Source organism: Erinaceus europaeus, chromosome 1 (genome assembly GCF_950295315.1).
Source record: "Erinaceus europaeus chromosome 1, mEriEur2.1, whole genome shotgun sequence".
Lineage (NCBI taxonomy): Eukaryota > Metazoa > Chordata > Mammalia > Eulipotyphla > Erinaceidae > Erinaceus > Erinaceus europaeus.
This window is the reverse complement of record NC_080162.1, coordinates 62,659,601-62,676,563: the sequence shown is the minus strand read 5'-3', so window position 1 is coordinate 62,676,563 and position 16,963 is coordinate 62,659,601. Positions and strand designations below refer to the sequence as shown.

Here is a 16,963-nt window from a genome sequence, read left to right as displayed (position 1 = left end):
TTTTTAATCTTAAAGACTGCAACTCAAAACTATTTAAAATCCATCACACTTTGAAACTGCACACTCTTAATAACAAAGGGAAGGCAGAATGTATTTACTTTCCCTTCTAAAAAACACACTTTAGATCTTCTTTATCTTTTGCTAGCACACAATTCAAAATCGTAACAGTGTATTTTCATTATTAACCCTACTAATTTCTTAAAAATCATTGCTGCTAGCAAAAGTTTCCTTTCATACACATGCCAGAAACTTCCAGCCACTACTAAGTTATTTTATTACTAAGTATTACTATCACCAGTTATCCTTTCTGTGATATAAGGGAATGTTGAGCTAGTGGTTAAGAATTTTTTTTTTAAAAAAAACCACTTCATTACTTAATGTGGCCTCTTCAAATCACAACTTTTAATAAGTGCATTTTTCAAACTTACGCTCCTGTTTTTCAGTAACCTGAAATGTGACATCTCTAGCAGTGTGGTTTGTTTTGCAGTGTGCGCGTGACTTTCTAAGTTGTTCATATACTCAGCCCTGTACTCACAAGCCTGTTTTATTATGTTGTTTGAAGACTGGGTGTGTCTAATGTAGTGGAAATTCATCCATTCACTGTTAAGTACAAAGTATAGACAAAACACATTTCAAAGCTACATATAAAAGTCCTTTTAATTATCCATTCTTTTTAGATTATACATATGACTGCTTTCCTTCTTTCATATGAATTACTGAGAGTTTATTATCCTTTTCAGTTCATTAAATCACTAAAATTTTTGTGCTAGCACTATAAATAAATACTGCAGACCATGAATTGAGACTAGTCAATAAAGGCAGCTTTGTGCTGGTAACTGAGGTATTGCGCCTGATTCTGCCCAGACTTTTTGTTAAATGTGTGAATATCTATATTGCAATTCGTTTTAAACTTCTAATGAAGCAAAGCCTTGCTTTGAACACATGTGTGGACTTGTATTAAGTTGAGCTGTAGTATTTTCAGTTGTACTAGTTGCAAGATGAATGCAATATTATAAAACCACATTTTGCTTAGGCATGTTCAGGAGAGCCTCAGGACACATGTAATAGATCTCTGGTTACTTTACTGCTCTGCCTCCTATATAAGCCCGCGTCTCAGAAAGCTGAAAACATCACAGACCTCAGTTTCAGACCATTTTAGCCAGGACTTGTCCTTCTGCAATCCAGATGTAATGACACAAAGCCAGGTGTAGGTGTAATATATTTAGCTCTTGTAGAGAGAGATGGAGCTTCATTTCTTAGAGAACTCAGTCTAGTTAAATGACACGAGGCAAGACAGAATTTCAGAAAGGGCAACATGGAGATTCTTGATGCACTGCAAAGCGTTCCTTGTTGAGGTGTCTCTGTGGACAGCTTTGTAAAAGATTTGTAGGTTTCTGATAGGCTTGCAGGAGAGGGCAGAAGCAATTGGTTCAAATGCTATGTGGTTGAAGTAGAGCTTGAGTGGCTCCTCTGCTAAGACCATGGAGTACAATAGGACCCTGCATTCCACCTGATTGTGCAAAGGGAAAAGGTTTGTGAATGTATTATACAATAAAGGGAACGAAGACTTTTCTCCCTGAAATTACTCCTGATATTCTGATGGCTCTTTGCTCTGAAGCAGGAGGCAGAATTGGAGATTTGGTGCTTATCTTAGGCCATATTGCAGGTAATTCTTTCCCCAGCAAAGGTGGACATTCTCAAGGAATAGTGTTTTAACTACCTCTAACTCCTCTAAGAATTTAAATTGCTTGGGGGCTGGGCGGTGGCACGACTGGTTAAGCACACATAGCTTGAAGCACAAGGACTGGCATAAGGATCCTGGTTCCAGCCCCTGGCTCCCCGCCTGCATGGTGGGGGTCACTTTGCGGGCGGTGAAGCAAGTCTGCAGGTGTCTGTCTTTCCCCCTCTCTGTCTTCCCCTCCTCTCTCCATTTCTCTCTATCCTATCCAACAATAACAATGGCAATAACAACAACAGCTAAAAACAACAAGGGCAACAAAAGCAAAAAAAAAAAAAAAAGGCCTCTGGGAGCAGTGGATTCATAGTGCAGGCACCTAGCCCCAGTGATAACCCTGGAGGCAAAACAAAAAAGAATTTAAACTCCTTTATGTTCTGCTTCCTGGATATAATTCTATTTGCAAACTGAATGAATGCAGAATCTGGGTCAAATAATAGCCTGATTATGGGGATCTGAAATGTTTTTTTCAATCTTAATATTTTGTTTTATAAGACAGAGAGAAATTGCTAGGGAGAGAGCATTCTACTGGTTATGCAAAAGACTTCCATGCCTGAGACTCCCAATGTCCCAGGTTCATTCCCCAGTATCACTATAAGCCAGAGCTGAGCAGTGCTTTGTGTGTATTTTTCTCTCTGTCATTAAGAATAATAAAATAAAATAAATATATTAAAACAAAATTTTTTCTATTAAAGACAGGAATTGAAAAGAGAAGCAGGAGATAGGGTGAGAAAAAGTGAGACACCTGCATCACTGCTTTCACTTGTGAAGCTCCCCCCCCCCCCCCCCGTAGGTAGGGAGCAGGGACTTGAACCTAGATAGGCCTTTATGTTCAATTTGGTGCACTACCACCCAGCCCCTCTAAAGTGCACTTCAATCCAAGTGGCTTCCTTTTACAGAAAAAAAAAAATGAAGCAGAATTTCTAACTTTCTTACTGGGTACTTCCTAGACCTGTTCTGATAATCTTTTTTTTTTTTTTTTTTACCAGAGCACTGATCATCTCTGGCTGACAGGAGATTGAACCTGGGACTTCAGAGCCTCAGGCAAGAGAGTCTCTTTGTGTAACCATTATGCTATCTACACCTGCCTGGTGACTTTTTCTATTAGGAAGAATAGCTAGTTTAAGACTCAGCTTACTATGTCACGTAATAAATAACCTTTTCAATTTCCTTTTTTATTTTAGTTTATGACATTGTTGCTTCAAGCAAATACTGTTATCAGCCAGGCTTCTTATTAAACTCAGTATATTATAGCATCTCTCATAGCAGGTTAATAAAATGTTTATGCAGAGAACAGACTCATGTTAATTTTGATTACCATCTTCCTTTTTTTCTTTTTTCTTTTTTTTTTTTAATTTGTATGTGACAGAGAGAAATTGAGAGGGAAGGAGTATAGAGAGGGAGAGTCCCCAGCAGCACTGCTTACCACTTGTGAAGCTTCCGCCCCACATGTGGGGACCAGTGTTATGTGTGCACTCAGTTGGCTGCACCACCACCACCTGGCCCCAAAATTAAATTTCCAATTTAAAATTCTTTAAATATTTTATTACATTTGTTTATATTTTGGAAAGAGAGAAACTGAGAAGGAAAGGAGAAATAGGGAGAGACACCTGTAATAATGCTTCACAGCTCCTGAAGCTTTCCCCCTGCAGCTGGGGATTGAGGGGTTGAACCTGAGTTCTTGCACATTTTAAATATGTGTGCTTTACCATGTGTGCCACTACCCAGGTCTTTAACTACTTTTTTTTTTTTTTAACCAGAGCACTGCTTCAGAGTCTCAAGCATGAGAGTTGTTTCACTTAACCATTATGCTATCTCCCCCAGACATGATTACCATTTTCAAAGACTGCTTTCCTTGGATTGGTTTCAGTTATCAGTACCCTGGTTCTTGTAGGGTTCATGTAGATATTCAGCTATGGTGAAGTGGTTGTTTTTTCAAATATGTTATTAAAAAGCAGTAACAGTAAGGTAATGACAGCTGAGCTTCTGCTTTTTGAAGATATGTTTTGACCTGAATGTTATTAACCAGCTCACTGTAGGTCATATAAATACTGTTTGCCTGTCATTATGTGAAGCAGCATTGTAGAAACCCAAGTTTAAAAATATATTTCTATGCATACTATTGATTTTTATAAGTAAGAATTTTTTGAACATTATTTTATGAACAACTACTAACAGGATTTATGATTTTAAAAACTTGCTAGTATATTCTGAAACTGAAATTTTGTTTATAATACTTTATTTTCTTAGTTCTGACATACTCAAGGTAAGTATTAAACTCCCTCAATTATTACTGGAATTATTCTAATTCCAATATCATGAGATATGAAAGCAAGAAAGGGAGTACTTAATCAGAGCCACATAAATATGTCCTGTACCAAATGGAATCTGTTTTCCAATGTTCCTGTTGTTGGCATAGCTAAGGTCATGCCAACATTTACAGCACAATGTGCTTTTTATATTGCATCCTTCCCAACAGTAGTGGAAAATTGTATGTTTCAAAGTGACTTAAAAATAACATAAAACATATTTTTAAATTTGGACTGAGAATAGATCTTATTTTGAGTTTTTGCCAGTAACTTGTTTCTGTAATAACCTTGTGTCACAGACTTCTAATTCTACTTGAATTTTTTTGTTGAGTATTTTATGACTCAGTTTAGAAATTATATGGCTTTCACTTTTCATTTGGTAGTCTTCACTCCAGAAAGATGGTATAAATTGGATTTGAAATTGTGTGTGTGCACGTTTTACCAATTTTCCCAGAAATTGCCGATTTTTCTCAGTGTAGCAAATTCCATATTTTCAGGTCTTGTTTAAATAATTGTTAAAATAATTATTTCATTCTTATCGCATATGCTGTAAAAATATATACTTAATCCAGGTCCTTATAAATGTGTGTATAATAATGGTCAAAACACAAAATCGGTAGCTGATCTTTTCTGTACAGCTAAAATAGTCTTTCTACCTCCTTGGCCTTAACCTTATCAAACCTTTCCTTTTCATGCTACAGTGACAGGAATTTAAAGTCTAAGATTATTTGAATCATAACTTCAGTGTAAGTGGCTGGTAATAAATTGAAAAGTCGAACAATATCCCTAAGCACCCTTGAATGGAGAAGGCTACAATAGCACATTTAAGCAGCTTGTATTTAGACATATATATTTTTGAAATCTTGTATAGGTTTTATAGTGAGAACTGTGGATGTTGGGGAAATTGGTTTATGATCCTTGCCCCATTAATAATTAACACTGAGACAGCATATCTGCTCATTTAAGGGCTCTCTTGACTATTTTTTCTCTTACCATTTCATATATTCAATGGAAAAGATAACTTTTCCAAATAGTGCAAAACAGTCTTTCATTAAAAATACATATAAGCAGGGAGCCTGTAAATCTTATTTTCAAGATATTTTTGGTACATAGATAGTTGTGTGCTTTGAGAAAAATGCTAGAAATACATAATGCTAATGTTGGAACTCTTGAACAGTCATAGAGATGGAAATTCAATTCTTATTTTAGAATTTACATCTAGACTTTCTACCATATCATTGGTTGTCATAGCAGCAGTCTCAATTGAGAATTGTGATTATATACTTTATCAAATAACTACTTGATAAAACTTCAATTATTCTAATGTACTTAAGACAGAATTTTGAGACATTTTCTTGCCTGGTTAGGGGAATAATTAACTGACTTAAAAAGAGATTCTTTTCTTTCTGTTGAATTGTATATATTTTGCTGGCAGTTAATAAGATGTAAAGTACATTATTTTGTGTACCAACAAGAAATGGAAGAAAACAGCTTAATAGTCATACTCATAAAGCCCCATCAATTATAAGCTAGTTTCAAAGTTAAGGGGTGTGGGGATCAGTAACTTTATATATTTCCTTTCTGGGTCATATCATTTAGCACATGATTGAGGATAACTTGCATTTATATAAAGTAGTATTCCAAACAAGATGCACAGACCAATAATAATCAATGTATTACATGCCATAAGAAAAGAGTCAAGCCATTCTTTTTTTTTTATTATTATATGTAATTTTTATTTATAAAAAGGAAACACTGACAAAAACCATAGGATAAGAGGGGTACAACTCCACACAGTTCCCACCACCAGAACTCCCTATCCGATCCCCTCCCCTGATAGATTTCCTATTCTTTTTTTTTTTAAGAAAGGATTAATTAACAGAACCATAGGGTAGGACAACTCCACACAATTCCCACCACCCAATCTCCATATCCCACGCCCTCCCCTGATAGCTTTCCCACTCTCTATCCCTCTGGGAGCATGGACCCAGGGTCATTGTGGGTTGTAGAAGGTGGAAGGTCTGGCTTCTGTAATTGCTTCCCCGCTGAACATGGGCATTGACTGGTTGGTCCATACTCCCAGTCTGCCTCTCTCTTTCCGTAGTAGGGTGGGTCTCTGGGGAATCGGAGCTCCAGGACACATTGGTGGGGTCTTCAATCCAGGGAAGCCTGGCCGGCATCCTGATGACATCCTATTCTTTATATCTCTGGGAGCATGGACCAAGGGACATTATGGGGTACAAAAGGTGGAAGGTCTGGCCTCTGTAATTGCTTCCCCGCTGAACATGGGTGTTGGCAGGTCGATCCATACTCCCAAAGTCAAGCCATTCTTGCTGTGAGATAATTGCTGTTTTCTCCTTTGGGGCTGGTATGTGCAGTCACACACTCAAACACACACAATTTACAGCACAATTTAAGGTTTATGGTACTGTGCAGTCAAAGGGAGATGACAGTGAAATTTCATTAGCCTCATCTTTCTAGCTAGTATTGTAGTACGCCTTGCCCTGATGTTTACCTTTGGTTCCTTTGGTGTTAGAATTCAGACCATCAGGTCATTGTTAAATGAGGCCAAACTGAGTTGCTGTGTAGACTTTGTTGCGTGGTTAGGTAGAATACTTAAGCCTGGGGGTCCAGACCCTTCGAAGGTGGGTACAGCAGGGCATCTGGTGATATTTGTACATTCAAAGTCCACTGGACGCTCAACCTGGTGGTGTGTGTGTTCCAGATGTTGATTCATGGGTTGGGTGGTGGTGTGAACACAGTGCAGAGCATGAATGTTGATTATTGAACCTCAGTCACAAGATCTGTAGCACCCTAGGACCTGCTTGACTGGTGGGTAAGGCTAGAGCAAGCCTGCAGTTAGGATGAAATGTCAGTAGCTGTGGAACGTTGGAAGATTACAAAGGCAGAGAGCCAGATTATTATTCTTATTTCTTTGTGCTTTGGGAGATTGTATCACAAATATTTCCTGCTTTGGGTATAAATGCTACTAATAGTGAAAGCTTAACATTGCGGAACTACTTTCACAAACTTGCTATATTGCCATCATAATAAACCTGAGTGGGATGGATTAAATAAAATGATCATGAGGAAGATGATACTTACATACTAAGTAACTAAATTAAGATCACTTATTATGAGCTCTTGCTTTTTAAAAAAAAAATATATATATTATTTTGCTGGTCTTTGAATTCATATTCATTTTCAAACTTAGAAAGCCTATAGTCTGTTTTTAGAATAGCTGCCACTATCTTTAGGGACAGCTAAAATTCGGCCTTACTCTTTTTTTTTTTTTTTTTTTTTTTTAACTTCCAAATCACAAGTGTAACTTGTGTTCATTAATGAAGAGAAAGGGGGACTGGGAAAGTGGTGCATGGGGTTGAGCACACATTATAATGCTCAAGGACCCAGGATTGAGCCCTTAGTCTCTGCCCACGGAGGAAAGCTTTGGGAGTGGTGAAAACAGAACTGCAGGTGTTTCTCTTCCTCTTTATCACCTCCTTCCCTCTCGATTTCTGATTGTCTCTACCCAATAAGTAACCTAAAATAATTTAAAAATAAATGAAGAGAAAGGTAAGCATAAAAAGCATATTGTTCCTCCATGACTTAAACAAGTTAAATTATATTTCTCAGTTATATTCTAGCAATACTTTTTAGAAGTTATAATTTATTTAGTCCACACTACCTTATTTAAGCCTCAGGTTAACTTCACTACTGTAGCTGTTTTTAGTGCCTTGTAGTAAACCAAAAGCAAGTCCAGACAAGAAGCCCAAAGTTGGACAAGCTAAACAAGAGTTTCCAGGTTTGTTAGGTGTTGACAAAGAATATGCTGGTTTTCTAACTTGCATTTTACATGGAGAGCCTCTTCTGATTATAATCATTTTCCTTGTGGATTTTATATTTTTGTGTGCCTTTTTATTGTAGCTCCTTTCCATTGCTTTCCAGAAATTGCCCATGTAAAACTCTTTTGTGTCAGGGTGAGGAGTATGCATATTCCTGGTTATCAGTTCTGTAAGTTTCGCACATATATTTTCTTAAGTATATTAGACACATGAAGACATGAAGCATTGTGTAAGGATGCGAGCATACTACTGTAGGTAAGAATTCAAATGGAATAGGCAAAATCAGGCAAACAGTGAGACCATCTTCATTCATGTCTAGATGTTGTCCCATAAGTTAGTTGTGAACTTTTGCACAGATCCTTTGATCTTCTCCATATCTAGCTAGTTCTCTTATTTAGTTAGGAAAGTGGAATCCCCTTTCAGTTCCTCATTCAAGCCCCAAACTGAATATACAAATTTCTGCTAAATGAAGGTAGGATGTTTGTCAAACCGTCAGAGGTCGATAGGATGATCTGAAGCACTAAGAAGCAAAAGAAAAAAAGAAAAAGATAAAGGTGTGAATTGCAACATGCTGAGAGTAAGTTTTATTTTGTGAACTTTTTTTTTGTCTCCATAGTTATCTCTGGGTCTCAGTGCCTGCACTACGAATCCACTGCTCCTAGAGGCCATTTTTTCCCATGTTTTCTTGCCCTTGTTGTTTCTGTGGGATAGGACAGAGAGAAATCGGGAGAGCTAGAGAAGACAGAGAGGGGGAGAGAAAGATAGACACCTGAAACCTGCTTCATCACTTGTGAGGCAAACCCCTTGCAGGTGGGGAGCCTGGGGCTTGAGCCTGGGGCTTGAGCCTGGATCCTTACCTCAGGCTCTTGAGCTTTACGCCAAGTGCGCTTAACCCGCTGTGCTATCGCCCGGCCCCCTTTTGTGAACTTTTCCCATGTTATTAGTATTTGTGTGAATCAAGGGTAGGTTTGAAAAACACTCACCTAGTCTAAATGAACCTCTTCATTTTGTAGTTGAGGAAACACCCTTAAAGCCTAAATAACTTATTCAGAACTCCCTTTCTCCTCCCATTATTTTTATTTAAGTGGCCAAGCCAGGACTGAATCAGATAACTTGGTAACTAATTTTCTTAAATAGAATTGTGAAGTACAGATAATTTAAAAATATCAAGCGGCTTATCTCCTTTGTAGTTGGCATACTTTAAACCTTTATTTTTCCTACTAAAATGGTCTGTCCTCATCTTTGAAAAACAATTTTTTAAAAAAATTATTGATTTTTATTTTAATGAAAGAGAGAAAAAGACCAGAGCACTGCTCAGTACTGGCTCATGGGGGTGCTGGGGATTGAACCTGGGATCACAGTCTCAGGCATGGAAGTCTTTTTGCATAATCATTATGCTGTCTCCCTAGCCCTATCATTATCTTTTAAAGTAATCTCAGATTAAGCTATTTTTCCAGAGAGGTGACAGATATATTTGGTACTTGTCACTTTGAATGTATGCAAATCTAATTTTTACAGATAGAGTATATATGCATTTTAGAATGTTTAAAAGGATCTAACAGGGATTTCAGAACAGTACAAAATGTGGCAGTTTTTCCCCCCTAAACCAAATTATTTTGAAATTTCCTTACTTTAATAGTTGAATGCATGATATGGTACCAGATGTTGACACAAAGTCATTAGAAACCCTATAGCATTCCCCAGCTATCTATAAAAGATTTTACCAAACTTGTATGTCATGCACATTACCTAGGAAGTTAAAAAGGCACATTTTGATCCAGAATCTGGCTGAAATTCCAGACTTCTGATGGGCTCATGGGAGGTGCTGCTTGGACTACCTTTAGTAACAAGCATCTTATTTTACCCATTTTGTTTGCATGTCAAAAAAAGGGAGTTCCAAATAAGTTTTCCATTGCTTTGAATTCAGTGATATTTTCATGCTTTTCAAATTGTCTGTGGAAATAAAAACTTCTTTCTGTAGTTAAGGATATATCTTTATAGAAGCCATGCTCAATATTCTGCATATTAATGTCATTCTGCAGACATGATTCTAGGTCATTCTGGCTTACCACTACTTCTTTAACTATTATTTTAAGACTTTTCCACAAAACTTTCTTTTCCAAGTAATACCACCATTAATCTCACAAAGTACATTGTCTATAGTATTGAATAGCGTGTTGTTTTCTTAAACTTTTATATATAGAGTATTTATCTTTTTCTTTATTTTAGTGATATAAAATAAATGGTTTTGGGAGGTGAGAGAAATGTTGAGCTGTAGGTGAAATGAATAAAAACTACAAAGACCTCCTAAGTTCTTGTTTCAATGTTTATTCCATGTTCTATGTTGCCTAGCTGCCAATTGTTAGATTGACGGTACCTCAAAGCAGCTCCTTTCTCTTCCTATTCTAATTGATAACTTTTGACCTAAAGAGCTGAGTACTATGTTAGAGGTCCATCTGAGATTAACTCCACTCAGATGTTCTTCCCTGTCACGGAGGCTTTCCTAGGTGGTAAGGGAGTTCAGAGACAAATAAATGGAATGTAGTTTATTCTTAACTATATTCCAAATAGTTTGGTCAAATAGGAGCTCATACACTGGGAGATAGCTCACACTCTACACACTGTACCACGCTCAAGTCCCCCAGTTCAAGACACAACACTGGGGGATACTTTATGAATGGTGGAGTGGTACTGCGTGTGTGTGTGTGTGTGTGTGTGTGTGTGTAAATTTTTTAAACTGTTTTTTCATTATTATTATCTTTATTTATTGTATAGAGACAGCTGGAAATCAAGAGGGAGGGGGGTGATAGAAAGGGAGAGAGACAAAGAGACACCTGCAGTCCTGCTTCACCTCTCGTAAAGCTGTAAAGCTTTCTCTTTGGAGGTGGGGGCCGGGGGCTCGAACCTGGGTGCTTGCGTATTGTAATACATGCACTCAACCAGGTTCGCCACTACCCAGCCCCCATGTGTGTGAAATTTTTTAAAAGTCAGCCTTGGTATCCTGGACACACACACACACATACACACCGATTTAAATAGGAATTTATTTGCTGCTGTTGTGTTAAAATGAGTTTGAAGGTGGTTTAGAAGTATTCATACATGTCTGTTTGTGGTAGCCCAGTGACAGGGAACAGAACATGCTAATAGTAGTAAACAAGGAGGGATGAGCTAAAATGAGGATAAATAAGCTTGTGCCAAACAATGTGTCACAGTCTGTCAGGCAGTGGCTTTGCAAACAGTTTTAAGGACAATGCTAGCAGTAAAAAAAAATTAATAAAACACATCTCTAGCTTCAATTTGGTGTCTTTAGGAACCTTACGGATCTAAAGTCTTATTTCTAGAGTGTTGACTTTAGTGGATTATTCTGTACCATAACAATCGTAATTCTTAATTGTTGAACCCCATCTATCTTTCATACAGTCATTATTCAGATGAATGCTATGTAACAATTAAGGCTTGTTATAGTCTTGAAGGGTGCATTAGATTGGGGGTGGAAGTAGCAAATGGTCTCTGTACTTTGAACAAATGAGAGTAATACAAATAGGGGTGAGATGAAATCTCATTAGTCCCTCTTTGGAAATAAATAAGCTTGTGTGAAACCTACATGAGGTGTTTTTTTATTATTCAGCAAGGCTAGAAGTGGTTGGAGGAATCATATGTATAAAAATCACAATTTTGATTCAAAGTAGAGAAAAACTTGCATTAGCACATAAATACATTTTTAGTCTGAACATTTTGTATCAGAAATTGTAATTTATTTACTCTAACACTGTGATAAGACTAATTTTAGCCAAAACACTAATTTAAGTTGGGGTTTTGATATCCTAAATGTTGCCCCATCTGACATGTTTAAAGTAAATTATAACCTTTAAACACTGATTACTTTATTTTGCTTAAATCTTATTTTTTTTACATCTAGAATTTGTCTTGTGTCTTAATGCAAGTATACCTGCTGGTCTAATCTTAGTCTAACTATCAGTGTTTCGTGATCTGGAACTCCTGTCAAAGATCATTATAGGAGCTAGAAAACATTAAGAGGTAAAATGAATACATGGCCTCATTCTCTGCACTATCATGTATTCATGGAGAGTGAAAAAAAAATACCCCACCCCCTTAAGCTGCAATAAATGTGATTTTTGTTTCTAACACTCTATTTTTAGGGAATAAAATGGAGGATTTTATTTGAAGTATTTAAAACAAAAGACTGCTAATTAAAAAAAAATACTAGAAATATAAAGTACATATCACTTCCCCCCCTTTGTTAGTTAATTCTGCTTGTTTTACTGGGGAAACAAAAATGTAAAGCTACTGGAAAAAAACCTGTAGGCATAAATTCTTCTCTTCTTGTTTTAGAATATATTTCATAAGTTGTTTATATTATTTCAAGTCTACAGTAATACAGTAAGACACAAGAATACAATTGCTGTTCCTTTAACATCAGAACTATGCACGTTACAATAGGTGTCACTGTTTTGCTTGGTCCAATCATGATTGGTGACTTCAGCTATTGGCTCCGAGCTCTGGCTGTCTGACTCCATCTGCAGGGCTGTAATACCTACTCTCCCCATCCATTCACCACACAACTTCAGCGGGCTGAACAGACTCTCGCACGGCTCTAGCAGATCTTGCTAACCTAATTCAGGAAACAAGTGCTACAGCTCTTTGCCTGTCATCTTTGCTTAGTGTAGCATTCTCAGGTGATCTAGGAAACTGGGTTATTTTTATGAGGAAATAAGAGAAACAGGAATCATGATGGGGATGTACTTAGCAGACCCAGTGCTGGATAAAACTTAAAGCCAGTTTCAATTCTACATAGTGAAAAGGTCACCTTCCCGGCTGAGAAAAGAAGCAAAAATATCAGCTTGTTAGTTTCACTAAACATCTTAGCTCATGCCGTCCTCGTTTTCCTTGATGTGCACACCAATTTGGGATATCTGGCTATAAAGAGAGACCTACTGTACTCATGGTAGATGACAAGGAAAAGAACATGAAATGTCTTACCTTCTTCTTGATGCTTCCAGAGACGGTAAAGAACAGATCCAAGAAAAGCTCAAAGAAAACAAATACCACCACCACCACCACCACCAGCAGCAGCAGCAGCAGCAGCAGCAGCAGCAGCAGCAGCAGCAGCAGCAGCAGCAGCAGCAGCAGCAGCAGCAGCAGCAGCAACAGCAACAGCAGCAAGTTGCCCCCAGTTTGTTATGAAATAATTACCTTGAAGACTAAAAAGAAGAAGAAGATGGCTGCTGATATATTTCCCCGTAAAAAACCAGCCAACTCCAGCACCACCACTGTCCAGCAGTTCCACCAGCAGAATCTCAGTAACAATAACCTTATTCCAGCCCCAAATTGGCAGGGGCTCTACCCCACCATTAGAGAGAGGTAAGTCCTGGGCCAGCATGCTTACTTTTTAAAAGTTTTCCTCTGTTGGACTTTCAGCATTTGTACAACCTATAATGTATTTTAATGTAAACCTGTTTCCTCTTTCCCCCAGAAGCTTTATTGGTAATGGAAAACTGCCTTGTATTTTTTCCAAAACAGTACAGCTGTTTTCCTCTTAGATAAAAAAAAAAATGTTTTGCAAGCTGTAACATTTATTTGATGGGATCATATCTAGGGACTATAGAAGATAGAAACATTTTATTTGTCCTTAGCCTAAGTAAGAGTTTGGTTAATCTTTTTTTTTAAACTTAAGTTGCTTCTTCTTATATTAGTAATGATTACAAACACAGTTGTTTACTTGGAACTTTAGTTGTAGTTTTACTCTGAAATTATTAAACTGTTGCTTGCCTTGTGAGTCTTTTGTGGGTTTTTTATTTTGGTAGGGGGCTATTAAAAATGCTGGCTGCTGTAAATTAACAAATTGCTTCTGTTTATAGAAATGCGGTGATGTTCAATAATGATTTGATGGCAGATGTACATTTTGTGGTTGGGCCACCAGGTGGGACTCAGCGGTTGCCAGGACACAAAGTAAGCAACAGCTGCATTACTGGTTTAGTACTGTCTGTTTCGCACAAAGGAGGACCCTCTCAATAACCCTGGAACTTGGGGTGGGCAGCCTGCCGGTAGCAGACAGTGAATGTTTCACCAGATCACAAGCAAAGCACTGCCTCTCCAAAGAGCGTTGGCCATGCTTATTTTTCCTCTTTGTTTCCTTCTACCCTTCTTTATATCCCACACAAAAACTGCCCTCTTAACTTTCCAGCCATGAAAGTTGTGATAGATTAGGAAAGTCATACGTTGTTTATCCTTCTAAAAATAAGCTAGATAAGCTTTTATTTTGTTTACTTTGTAATGAAGGAACTTGTGCATTAATCTGTTAAAGCCTTGAGATAATTAATAGCAGAGGCACTGATTTGCGTGAAGATCACTTTCATAGCAAGATACGCTATACCATGACTTTTTTTTTTTAAAAAAGCAGGTTTTAAGTGCTCTGTGTCCACTGAACTGAATCACTTTGAGTTCTTTTTCCTGATTTGCTGAAATGTTTTCAATTTAGTGCATGAAATAAGGTTTCCCTTTTTCCGCAGTATGTTTTAGCTGTTGGGAGCTCTGTGTTCCATGCAATGTTTTATGGAGAACTTGCTGAGGACAAAGATGAAATTCGTATACCAGATGTTGAACCTGCTGCTTTTCTCGCTATGCTGAAGTAAGCATCACTCATATGTTTGGAAAGAGTTTGTTTATGCTGTATTTGTGCTCTGCTGGTTTCACAGTTAAATATGAGCTCTGTGTAACAAAAAATAAAAAGGAAAACTGATGAAGAAAGAGTGTGCTGCTTACCTTATAAATGTTGTTGGAGAAAACTGCTTGGTATCTTTTGGTGAGAGGCACTTGAAGTGATGCAGGGATTTCATAGCACACCTTGGTTGGATTTGCAGACAAATGGCATGTGTAGTGATGGGAATTTTAACTTTTAAAAATCAAAATACAAACACCCTTCTTGGTGCATTTATCATCTACTATAGTATATTCTCAGTGAAAGCATTGTGTATGAATTCTTTAAAGACATAAACTACTACAATTATTACTATTATTATTTTGCTTCATAATTCTAGTAATCATATCCTGTGCTTAAATATGACTAGTTAAAAAATTTCTGGTTTTTTTGGAGTTTTTGCTTCCTTTCAGCACAGATATAGACACATATACACACTCTACTATAAAATAGATAGTTTCTCAAGAATAAGAAGTATTTGCCTTTGAGAGAGAAGTATTTGAAAAAAAATGAATAGGTTTTTAATAGTTCACAGGGATTCATATGGTAAACTTGTATTGCTAAAACAGAAATGTAAAGCTGTAAGACATGGTATATATTTGCTTTTAGAAAATAGTTTGATATAATTTTTTTTAGAATCCAGTACATAATTAACAAGATAAATAGAATCCATTTCTTTGACAGGGATAGTACTAAAGCAGTGTTGCAGTCCACTATGTGATTAAAAATAATATTTCAATGTTAATTCTTATTCTATCAAACCTAAAGTATGTCTGAGTTAAGGTTACCTGCTGCTATGAAGATTTTAGTTCACTGGAACAAGTCCAGTGTATGTTGAAAAAATTTATATAAATGGACAGTAAGTTGAATAATTATCCCACAGATTATTAAAATACTGTTAACTCTTACCTGCTGCCTACTGCAAAAGGAATACTACAGTTTAGGATTTTTAAAGTGTTTAATTCTTTATTTGTATTCATTGTTTAAAGTCTATTGGTAACTGCTGTTGATCATAGCTTTCACAACAGGAGTTAGACTAAAGGCAAGTGATCTTGTAAAGTACCATGATGTAACCTAATCCACCAATCTCAACCAACCATTATTTTGTGGCTTTTGTAATCTTAAAGATATAGATAGGTAGATAAGTATCTAGATATGACCATTTTACTGGTAAGGACCTTGTTTTTCCAGTAAAGTCAGCCATGTATCTGTGGCTTTTCTGTTGCAGAGGAGAATGCTAACACTAACTAGTTCAGTATTTTGGCCTCACCACATGCCAGTAGAATGTTTGTCTTCCAGATAATTAGGAAACATAAGAAGCATATGTATCACTCTTGCATTTCACTTAAGTCATTTGATCAGTCACTTAACAGTTTTTCTGACAAATGTGCTACCTGAAATATATCTCAATACAGATTTTCAATTATATTTACAGTTCACATAAGTATCAGAAATGTATAAGGTGTCATTTGCTGCTGTTGTACCATAACTGATCAAGATCACATTGTTCCTTGGTGTAGTAAAGGTGAAGGTCAGGTATCCCTCACTTCTGCTTTGAGGATGAGTAGCAATTATTCTTGGAAAAGAGGTTTCCAAGAAAAAGTGATGACTGTTTACTTGAGTTTTGGGTTAAGAGCTATCAAGTGCTGACTGTGCTCCAGAATCCTTCAAGATCCTCATTCTTTGGTCAGAGCATCACTTAGCTGCAGGCATTTTGTCAGCACTATAACTAGTGGTGGCTGGCTTAGCCTATCAGAGATAGGATTGCTAAAGAACAAAAATACAGGTTCCGGTTGTGATTAAGAGGCTTACCTCCACCGCCTCCCCTCCCCCCTTCATGGCCATTGTATTTTCATGCTTCTTCATAAAAGACATTACTAATTTCTTGTTATGTATATTTCACTAAGAAAATACTCACAGCAAGTACCTAGACATTATAACTATAAAAAATTAAACTTCATGTATTATCAGTATGTATTTTTCACACACACATCATTCTCAGTGTTTCTTAGTCAACCATAGCTATCTAAAGAAGCTATCAACTTTTACGTACTATTTTGGGAGACAGTAACCATATCCCTCAATCACCAAGAAATAGCACCTCAATTAGAAGCACTAAAAGGCTTCCTTTTGTTGCCTTTAAATTAGTTATACTTGGAAATAATATACTCTCACATTCTGAAGAAAATGTGTAAGGCAGAAGAAAGTTTAGAGTTAAAAAAACACAAAAGCTTGTGTTGGATTCTATGTAAAGCTGAAAGATAGTACCAACATTCATATTTGAAAACCTATTGAACTTGGAACTACTTAAACTGTATAATATGGAGTTCTATTTTGTTTTTAGGGGAAAAATAGGTTA

The 16,963-nt window shown here is 36.9% G+C and overlaps 1 protein-coding gene across 3 annotated transcripts in view; it reads left to right on the top strand.

Annotated features, from left to right (window-relative positions):
- BTBD3 (BTB domain containing 3) overlaps positions 1–16,963 on the top strand; it is a 38,826-nt gene that overhangs the window by 17,434 nt on the left and 4,429 nt on the right. For 2 of the 3 annotated variants that reach the window (XM_060186517.1, XM_060186524.1), the window contains exons 2-4: positions 12,908–13,268; positions 13,766–13,856; positions 14,417–14,535. In XM_060186517.1, coding sequence (XP_060042500.1) covers positions 13,126–13,268; positions 13,766–13,856; positions 14,417–14,535 — 353 coding nt within the window. In that variant the 5' untranslated portion in view covers positions 12,908–13,125. Of the gene's footprint in view, positions 1–12,347; positions 13,269–13,765; positions 13,857–14,416; positions 14,536–16,963 lie in introns of those variants that run through there. The other variant, XM_060186509.1, reaches the window with a different exon arrangement.